We start from the raw sequence: 10,970 nt of genomic DNA, 5'->3' as shown, positions 1-10,970 counted from the left end.
CATACATGTTTCGCTTAACTGGTCATCCTTTTTAAGATGCAATTTTGTGTGAACTCTAAATTATAAACTTAGTGAAAACATTACTGCCTTCTTGGGAAATTTTTCTTACAAGATTTTATCACTTGGCTCCTCCGCAGTACTGAAGTATAAGACAGCAATTCTTGCAGCCAAAGCTGCCACAGATATATTGATAAAGCGCTGCGAATTGGAAAGAATGAAAAAGCCTAATGCAGCCAGCGGGGAAGCGTGAATAAGTCACACATGCACAAACATTCACACAAAGTGAAGTTCGGCAGGAGAATGTGACAGTCACTTTGCAGCAACTAATCCTCTGAAACCACTAAAGCAACAAGTTATAAACCCATTATCTGTTAGACTTAATCCAAAAACTAAACATTTTTGATCCAGCCATTAACACCACTGGTCAAAAATGTGTTTATGTAACAGCAGGAGCTGACATGTTATTGCTCAGGGGTGGTCAAATTCTCATGAGCATTAAACCATCTAGGGACTGTCAAAAGCCATTTTGATGCTACTAAAAAGCATTTAAAAAGAACAATCTGGAAAAACAACAGCATGATTTTAACTGCTCTTGACTTTATTATTTCTTCTGTCTCTTGTTTCGTTTTCATTTCAATGATGTATAATGAGGGTAGGTAGGGGTGGGAAAGGAGATTTTACATGTCCAAGCCTTTCAGTCATGAAAACGTTTGGAGCCTCAGGGGTAGAGGTCCGCAGGAGGTGCTTTATTGTGGACAAATGATTGACATCCCCTTAGTGACATCACTACGACAAAAAGAGCGCTGGGGGAAGAGAAGGCAACAATCAATTCAAACACTCCAGCGCGGCGCACAGAAGAGAGGCGACGCGCTCTCCAACTCGCAGCAACAAGGTCCAAAAGAGCGACACTTAAAGGTCCGCTTATCCTGTTTCTCTCTCTCTCTCTCCCTCTCTCGCAGAAAAGTTCAGTTTTAGCAGAAGGCAGCTGTTCGCTGGTAAAGATGTTCAGAGAAGCTTCTTTATACTTAGATCGGTTATGCCTACGCGAAGCCGTTTCCTCGTAGAATTCACATAATTTTTTTTCCTTTCGGGACTGACCAAGACCTAACCCGATTCGCAGCTGGTGATAATATGTGTGAGAGGCGATCGGCGAAGGCTATGGGCTGTCTTTGGTCCCCCAAGGAGAAGCAACGTGGATTAAACACGAATTAATGTGGAATTTATCGGAGCCCAAAGGTGGAACGACGACCGGACACAGCGCTTTCTCGTCAGGTAAAATTAAAACTCACGTTTTTTTCTTTTTAATAAACACTTGAAGTACTTAATTGGCGTAAAACAAAAAAAATGAAATGTTTGTACAATAACTTGCTACACGAGGAAAAGCTTACTTTCTAAGTGACCCCCCTCCCTGCTAGTTCTTGGTTTATATGTGATTATAGGGTGTGTGCGTAAAAGTCAAAGCGTTCTCCTACACACGGAGAAAACTATGAAAAGAAGAAGAGAAAAAAGGTCGTTTCTTTGGAAGTCGTGCTGCTCAGATGATGCTTAGGTTTTTCATGTTTTTTGATGTCCTGTCCCGGGCTACATCTGGTACGCACGTCAGATCTAACACCTGCGAGCCTCTTGAAGTAACTCTATCCCTTATGATTACACACGACCGTCAAAGCCCCTGCAAACAGACGCTTGTAACACCGTCTGGTTGCATCTGTTGCTGCTGTGCATACTAACCCGTTTCCCTTCACTGTATTCTTTGATGCTTCTTGTGATCTGTCGGGCTACACAGACTTGCATTTCTTTTTTCATATCACCTCCCCTAACGTGATTTCTTATCTCCTCTAATTGGAGACTTTTTGTCTGATCTCTCTCCGCAAACCCTTTGATTTGTTTTTTCTGAGTCAGTCCCTCGTTGTTGTTTTTTTTTGTTCTTCTCTTTCAGAGCTTCTTCACCTTGATATTTTCATGTATCACTTCATGTTAAGACCAAACTTCTCTTTCAGCTTTGACGTGCTATATTGCCGGAGGGGGTCTTTCTCTCGCTCTCTCTCTCTTTTTACCCACTTCAAAGTGAAGCGTTGTCTTCCCTTTTAACCTGATTTCCTTCAATCGTTCCGACTGTGTAGGGGGATCACACAGTTTAGGGAATGCTGCAGTGAGGTCCCTGCCGCGTCTACCTCATGTCAATACCTCAGCGCCAGTGTATTGACAGAAATCAACTTTCTCCACAGGGACTGACTGATCATGGTCGCCGTGGTCCGCTCTCTCATGGTACTGCTGCTCGCTCAGGTGTTGCTGGAAGGTGCTACGGGACTAATCCCCGAGGTCGGCCGGAGGAAATACAGCGAATCCGGGAAGCAGACCCCAGAGCAGTCAGAGAGCTTCCTCAACGACTTTGAGCTTCGGCTTCTCAATGTGTTTGGACTGGGGCGCAGGCCGACCCCAAGTAAGCAAGCCGTGGTGCCGCAGTATATGGTGGACCTTTACCGTATGCATTCAGCAAACGGAGACCATAGCACCAAACGACCCAAGAGCATGGGGAAACACGCAGAGAGAGCCGCCAGCAAGGCCAACACGATTAGAAGCTTTCACCATGAAGGTATGTATTAGTGACATACCTTTACCTGTCAGCCGGGAAGCTTCTCGGCTCTCTCAGACAACCCAAACCTATATTTAAACATGACTCAGTGCGTCAAGACTGAACTTCAGAGTCTTCGCTGTTTTATAGAGGTTTAGTCATTTACAGGTGACACGCGTCTAAGTTACAACTTACTCTTAAATACGCTCGGGATTGCCTAAAACTCAGTAACGCGACTTACAAACAAGCATCTCGTACGCAATTAATTACCTCTCACATATGTTGTGATGCAACATTTAACCGAACATCCCCCTGGGGCTGCTGTCAGAGGTTTTAAAACATCAAGGGAGGTGGTATCCCTGGAGTAATTTGTTTCTTAATAATTGATGGTGTTTGCGTGGGCTCCGAAAACAGTTTTTCCAGACACGCACCACAGGAGCAGGATAAAGGGCGGTGTGCCTTTGCGCAGGTGATAGTCATCACCCTGTTACTTCAATAACACACGACATGACATTATACTAACACGCATTATGACAAAGTCATCGTGTCAGACTGAATTCTGAGTCATTTTTAACAAGACTGAAATTAGTTCTTGGTTTAAAAAAGGGGGGTACCCGCCTTATTCGTCTTTCCAAATCCCCGTTGTGCCCGTGCAGTGCGCCATTACGCATGTTCCAATAACACTATAATTGCTCACTTAGCTTGTACGGTGGATACGGTACTGCTTGTTGAATTTAGTGTTTCAGTTCAAGTTCGCTGCACTTCAAAGATAACATATGCTGCTCATATATATATAAGACTGGCACTAAATCCTGGATGAGGTGCACTAAGTTCAACAACTACACAGATGTTTGCACAGAGTTACAAATAAAGTGGACTTTTATAACTTACAAAACAGCAGCTGAGAAAATAAAAATGATGGTTTACTTATATTCTATTGATCTGAGGCTATATTGTCTTTTGCACCTGGCTGTGATATTAAAATGACTCACGCATGATAAAAATGAAACACTACAGTGTTTACTGTCAAACATATAGTGATGCTTTATCACCATTCACCATCTTAAGGTCTATGTTCCATTTGTCAAAGCATACAAGTTACTGTGTCCATAGGGGCTCTACACAGAGTCCTCATACAGAGTTCTAAGTGTTTAACTGGGGAAGTTTCCATCAGGGGTGAGTCAGAGGGGTGGTTGAGTGGTTGCTTGGGTGCTCTCCAGAGGCCTAGTGCAATGACACCAAGTGGCTACACCGACACACTACAAACAACCGTGGCCTGGGCAGCTGGGCTGAGTGACTGCCCCCAGCCAGCTACTGGAAACCTCTGCAACCGGCCAACACACCTTGACACCACTGGCCATTACGAATGCGCTCAGGCTGTGTTTACATAGGTCCCCCCAGCCCTTTCATCCCGTGCTAACAGAGCTGCTGGGTTGTTCATCTTCCCACGTCAAGAGACACGCAATTGATGGCTGCTGCATATAATAAGCATGTATCTACAGATGTAAACACAGCACATCAAAGCAAACTGCTCTAATCATTCATCACATCTGCTGCCTGATATTCATTTCACTAGGATAATTAGTTTCACTGCTATCAGTTTTCAAAAATAACCATTTCCCATGCCAAATAGAACATTTCCACTACTTCACAGGAAGTAGCTGCCAGAGACACGTCTCTGATGAATGACCCAGCATTAGCCTTTATCTTATGTTTTGGCATGCAGCACAAAAAGAAATTAGGAATGTTGATACACTCATATCTGTGGTTCACACGTTTGTGACAGGCCCTGACTTGTTCACATAGCCAAACCTCAAAGAACAGAAAACGAGAGAGAGTGAGAATATTGTTGCAGAAAGAAATTGAGGAAGACGTGAAAGAGGAGGAGAGAGAAAGAAAAGAGGATTTGGGGCTAAGAGAACAGAGGGAAAGGGGGATTTGGGAGCTGAGGAACGAAAGAAAGAGAGGGATTGGGGACAGAGGAGGGGGAACAAGAGACAGGGGGCTTTCCCACATCAAATAAGGAGTGATGGGCCTAATTGAGGTCTTTGTGCCTCTGGAGGGAGATTTAGGATGAGATGGTGGAATTTCCTAAATACCTCCTTTGAAAAAGCAAAGAGTTCAAAGTTTGTGTTTACGGCGCTGCACCAAACAGATTAAAAAGTGTGTCTATACATCATCTGTGATCTTCATAAAGTAAGAGTTCAAAGTGGGAGGGCTGCCTCAAAGAAAATTGTAGCTTTTACTAAGACTTCTGTCATTTACTGTACACTATAGAGGGGTATACAAAGATCTTAAATGTATACAGTTTATATACACTCTACTTTCCATTTGTCTTTTATTATCGTCACATTAATTGTAACTTAAGTCCTTGTAATTTCAGAATTAGTTATTAAATTTAATACCTTGACGCATAAAAGAAATACTCCAGTGCTGGCAACATCTACACTATAAATAAATGTTGACGCAACAGTTGGCCTTTTTAGTTTTCTTCTGGCCATTCTCATTTTTGATGAAGTCAGTATATGGTGCAACTTTTTTTCATGTGTACTTATGAAAATATTTCGCAGCAACCAATTCTCACAGTGCAAATGAGCCATTTGAAGTCTGGCTGACTAGCGTGTGTGATCTTATCGATAGATGGAAGCGCACTGCTTTCATCTTCTGACATTTAACCAGGTGAATTTATGAGCATGACACTAATCGCTGTATTACATCCCCATGAGCATTTCCCTGCTATTACACTGAGTCATACATGCAACCGCATGCAATCACTCACACAACCATGTGGTAGCTTGGCTGGATCCATATACTAGATCCACTCGATGTTATTTCTTAGGCATGTATGAAATTAATACGTTCTTGGCTTGATCCTGACCCTATGGTTGTCTCTCTTCTGTCCTTTACAGAGTCTATGGAGGCGCTGGCCAGCCTAAAAGGCAAAACGACACAGCAGTTCTACTTTAATCTCACTTCTATTCCAAATGAGGAACTCATCACCTCTGCAGAGCTACGCATTTACAGGGATCAGGTCATGGGATCTGCAAGCCCCACCGAAAGCAGCATTAGTGACAGTACTCCTGCTAGTGGCCTCCATCGTATCAACATTTATGAGATATTTGGAGTTCCTGCCACTCAGGGCAAGGAACCTCTACTACGTCTGCTGGACACTCGAATGGTGCAGGACTCTTTGAGTCGCTGGGAAAGCTTTGACGTCAGTCCCGCTATATCTCATTGGACCTCTGGGAATGGCCACAATCACGGCTTCTTGGTGGAGGTGATTCACCCAGAGGAGGGGGAGATGGACAGCAAGGATGCCCACAGACGCAGGAAACATGTCAGGGTGAGCCGGTCGCTACACCAGGACCAGGACTCGTGGCCTCAGGCTCGGCCGCTGCTTGTGACATATGGCCACGACAGCCGCGGGGGCTCAGTGCTCCACAAACGGGAAAAAAGGCAAGCAGCACCCCGCAAACAACGTAGGAAGCACCAGCACAAGGCAAGCTGCAAGAGGCATGCCTTGTACGTGGACTTCAGTGATGTGGGCTGGAATGAGTGGATAGTGGCACCCCCTGGCTACCATGCCTTTTATTGCCATGGGGAATGTCCTTTCCCCCTAGCAGACCACCTCAATTCTACTAACCACGCCATTGTGCAGACACTTGTCAACTCAGTCAACTCGAACATCCCCAGAGCCTGTTGTGTGCCCACTGACCTCAGCCCCATTTCTTTGCTCTACCTGGACGAATTTGAGAAAGTAATCCTGAAAAACTACCAAGACATGGTAGTGGAGGGATGCGGCTGCCGGTGAGAAACAGGTGGCACGGATAGAAAAGAGCGAGCGGGCACAAGAGGCAGAAAGAGATCAGAGGTTATCATGGACACCCAGTTTCCCAATGAAGACATTTATTTATATGAAAGAAACAGAAAACAGAGCTATTGCGGAAGAAGAAGAAACTATATATGAATATATTTATGTCTACATAAGGTTGGGAAAAATAAATATTTTAATCAAAGGAATATTCCTTTACTGGTTTTGAAAATGTATTTCCGATGTACATTTTGAAATGGGTGCAATACCACATGAAGTATAATGCTCAGATTTCTATTTTGTATTTATTTCTATTATAACCACTTTATTTGTAAATAAATAATGTGTATTTATCGTGAAAAAAAACATCCCGTGGTCACTCCAGTGTTGCACGATCGGCTTCTGACAGAAATTACCTGCGAAAACGTAACACGTGACAAGAAGCTTATATTTCACTGATTGCAAACCAAGCACTGAACTATTTTGCTAAAAGTAATCGGAGACCAACAACAATGGAGGTTTTGAAGGCAAAACGATAGGATCACTGGCGTAATGAATTGTAGCACGTTGTAGGGTCACAGACAATTTAAATGCCCACGGGAGGCTCATAAAAACAGAGCGTGTTTTTAATGCCTTACATGTCACTGCATGGATCCCTGGGAAGATTCTCTTAACGTCTATGTTTATTCTGCTCCCGACCAATATTATCAGATGGAGGGGGAAAAAAGTGAAACTGCAGCCCTTCTGTGGAAGGTCTGACAGGGCACGAGGTTTATTTACAGTGAGATTTGAGACTATGGCAGACAGACACACTAACAGACCTTCACCAAGAAAAAAAAGGAAAGATTCTGTTGGCACTTTAATTAACGAAGACAAACAAACACACACCTGCACCTGTTCACATACTGCACATGCTCAGACAGATTCTTCCCACTTCTGAGTTTGGCTGCCTTCCTTTGTCATCTCTGAGTCAGAAGGCTCTAATGTGTTTCAGCACTGAATCAAAGAAAATTAATGTTTCACAAAACAGCAGCAGCAGCAGCAAAGGACACAAACACTGACCCGAAAAAGAGCGCAAGAGACATGGTCTCCTCACAAAGACAATGAGCGCGGCTGGCTCTTTATACTGCAACGTTAGTATAAAAGAAACAATGCTCCATCTAGATTAAAGCAAACGGACTAAAACTGCTCCATAAAGAATAGATGAGAATTTATAGTGTAGCCACAATAACAGATCAGATAATGAAAAAGTGAAAGAGTTTGACTGACTGCGTTTTCTGCTGTGTTTGCATTAGAAAGGGTTTGGAGGGATCACAAGGCAGCTCAAAATGCTCTAAATAGACTGTTTTTATGTGAGCGCACATTGGGACCGTGGAATGTTGGTTTTCAATCTCAGACACATGCTTACGCTCGCATGGAAAACCAACGCGGTTGTTTTTTCAATCATCTATTCAAGGGTTTCCTGGTGGGCTTTTTTCTCTTCAAAAACAAATGTGCGTCAAACAAAGATACGCTTGTTACTTATATAGGAGATGTAAATCAAAACATTTAAGAAGCAGGCGTGAGATTTTATTTAAGGGTTGTAAAAAACACAGAAATGTCACTTTCTTTTTCCCTTTTTCTTTTCCACGAGCCGCAGATCGTGTCCGTTCACCTATTCTTATCCTCTAAGGGTGTCCATCTGCTCGAGATGATGCAACCGTTTAATTGGATTATACCCTCCCAAACATGCACTCGTAACCGCACGCACACGCAAACGCAAACACACCCGACAGCATTTCAGATTTAATCTTCTGCACGTGTTATTGGATTCTACCTTGCATCTCCACCCTTTCTGCTCCCATCTGATATCCATTTCTCCTCCGTGGATTCCACCACACCACAACCCTCCACATGAACCGCACGTACCTCTGCCAGCAGCAGCAGCACGACACTAATGGACCTTTAGAAGGAAGTCACTTAGCTAGCCCACTTATACACGATTGATAAATCTAAACACTGAAAACCTCCGAAAAGTTTCTTTCTTGAGCTCCAGGAGTAACGTCTAGGTAGGATGTGAAAAATATTTGCTTTTTGAAAAGAAAAAAAGTGTTAGATTTAGTGCCCTTATAGTTAGAGTTCATAAACCTTTCATTGGGTTGGGTGGAAATACTGCTCCCAGTGTGGGTGACACATGGGCAGCATGCCTGTAACTCCCCTACTGCACCCCATCCCAGCTGAACTAGAAGTATGAGCTGGCCACCTTCTGAGGCGGACGAGGGGGGGGAGGATCTCATTTTAGAGTCATGTTAGTATCAGACAGCTCCTAAGGGACCACTTCTAAATGAGAGGTCAGGGGTCAAAGCAATAAAGGTCTATTATCTCCACCCTTACTGACTAACTTCCAGGCTCATCACGTCATCACAGGCCAGTGGCTTCAAGTGTGGTCAGCCACTGGTTGCAACCAAGTACGAGTTTGTGTTTCAGAATCCATTTTTGTATTTTATTGATGCACATTCAAGATCCATCCATTTGTTTGTGTGATCGTGCTGATAATGAGCTAAAATTTGGGTCTGTGTGTGACTGCGAATTTCATGATTAAGTTATAAAAAGCACAACTGTGAAATATGTGATTTTGGCAGAATTCTCTTCACCTGCTACACAGACCTCTGCAAAGTCACTCTCAGAGAACAGATTTTCCCTTTTCCTTCTCCATGAACATCTGGCAAATCAGTTTAAGGTGTCCTTTGCAGACTTTGTTTATGCACAAACACACAACAGAGCAGCCACACAACTGATGAGCATAAAACTGGGAGCTGGAACCTACTTGCATGGCAGGGATCATTCATTTTGTTTGGTGCTCAGCAAACCAAACCAAAACTATCTGCAACTCCAAACAACCAAAATTGTAAGGGCTATAAAATCAGTTTTCCAGATTTCTGTCTGGCCCAGAATTGGAAAGTATGCGGTGTGCCGTGTATCTTTGATGAAACAGAGGGCTCATGAGATCTCGACTGGCTCCGCGCCAAGGTGGGACGCAAAAATTTAGAGAAGTGAAGAGAGACAGCGGCCACTTCAGAGTCTTTTCTAAGTTTGGATCTTTTCTTCTTCATGTGCTGCGCACACTAATTTTAGAGGTGGTGCACATGGTGTTTTTTCTGTGTTCCGAGAACAGCCAGTGAAATGACGTCCAGCATAGCGAAGACTTTGGCATCTGTGCAGCAGCTCTGAACACATCAAACGGACGGCCGTCCACAGATTCAGGAGCAGAGCAAATATGGAAATGACTTTTCCAGAGCGACTGCACGGATGATGCTGCTTTTACATACATGCATTTTCTATATCCGCATGTAAATTAGAGATTATCTGCCAATATGAGCCACTACTTTTGCTTTAAATACGGGTCCTTCACGTTTTAAAAGTCATGCAATATGAATGAACCTCACTCAAAACTACTTGCTTGCTTGCTCCTAACCATGTGCTGCTACTACCATTACTGTAAGAGCTAATCATCCATGCAATTACAATGGAGCTGGCCTTGAGTGACATGCTGAAATCATTATCTTTGGCAAGGACTCAGTGGAGTAGACCATTACATCGCCCAATTCTCACAGCAGAATAATTTTATGCTAAGCTAAAGTAGAGTTAGAAGTCTGCACTGTATACTATTATGATACTCTGGAGAACATACTTACTGAAATAACAAAACCTTTTATCGTGCGATGATGGGGTTCAGCATCAGAAAAAAATGACCTCATAACATCAGAATTGCTTTTCTTTCAGCGAATATCATGCTCTCTATCTCTGCTTTTAACTGATATTTAAAACAGTGAGAAGCGGTCGCAGTTATTGATGACATTGTTCATTTTCCTGACATTTAGGGCTGTTCTTTTATAACACTGTAATCAAACAGGAATGGAGTTCAAGATGTGTACCTTGCACTTTGTGGGCACATCTCCACAGAGGATACAGGAAGAAGTTCCATATGGGAGACATATGAGCTAACAGGCTCAAGGATGGATTTGCCTCCAGACACTGATCTAAGGTCAGAGCTGTGCTTATTCCTCTGATGGTTACAGTTAGGTTTGGGCTAAAGGGTGAACCCGGCTGATCCTGGAACCTTGCCGAAGGGCGTTGCCTACACGCCGAGCTTGAAAGCAGCTGTGCGGCTACCGAGAGCAGCCTCCATCTTTGTAACAGGAAGTGAAGAGATCAAGCAAAGGGGAGATACATGACATCCCCCAGCATGTCCGTAAAATAAATGTCAATCTCAGATACAGTAAATCTCATCCATAACCACGCACACGACTTCAAACCAGTGAGGTTCACGTTCAGAGCTGGCAATTAATTTAAAACTCCGAACTTAACTGTCTTGTCCGAAAGCAGAAAAGTAGATCAAAGCCCATAACACACAGCGAATAATGACAAACATCTACAGCATTAAACAGAACATAACAGAAAGCACACTAAAAAGAAAAAAACCCAGCTGACAGTTTGGCCATCGTCTGCCTTTAAACACCAACCGTTTCTCTTTTGGAGCTATATAAGGTTGACATCTTTAGTACATGTCTTCACATTTCAGGACCACAAAATCCTAACAACACAAAC

General features: G+C 43.3%; 1 protein-coding gene across 3 annotated transcripts; it reads left to right on the top strand.

Annotated features, from left to right (window-relative positions):
* Window positions 1–688: 688 nt before the first annotated feature.
* On the top strand, window positions 689–6,524 carry bmp2b (bone morphogenetic protein 2b). 3 transcript variants are annotated; one of them, XM_026142518.1, is made up of 4 exons: window positions 689–915; window positions 1,121–1,272; window positions 2,226–2,593; window positions 5,482–6,524. In XM_026142518.1, the coding sequence occupies exons 3-4, from the start codon at window positions 2,239–2,241 to the stop codon at window positions 6,381–6,383; spliced, it is 1,257 nt and encodes a 418-aa protein (XP_025998303.1). In that variant the 5' UTR covers window positions 689–915; window positions 1,121–1,272; window positions 2,226–2,238; the 3' UTR covers window positions 6,384–6,524. The 3 variants fall into 3 exon arrangements, with proteins under 3 accessions (XP_025998303.1, XP_025998302.1, XP_025998301.1); XM_026142517.1 differs by having other exon boundaries at window positions 1,103–1,272; XM_026142516.1 differs by having other exon boundaries at window positions 689–1,272.
* The last annotated feature ends 4,446 nt before the right edge of the window (window positions 6,525–10,970 follow it).

Source organism: Astatotilapia calliptera, chromosome 15 (genome assembly GCF_900246225.1).
Source record: "Astatotilapia calliptera chromosome 15, fAstCal1.2, whole genome shotgun sequence".
Lineage (NCBI taxonomy): Eukaryota > Metazoa > Chordata > Actinopteri > Cichliformes > Cichlidae > Astatotilapia > Astatotilapia calliptera.
Note: the sequence above shows the minus strand (reverse complement) of the source record. Positions and strands in the feature narration are given on the sequence as shown.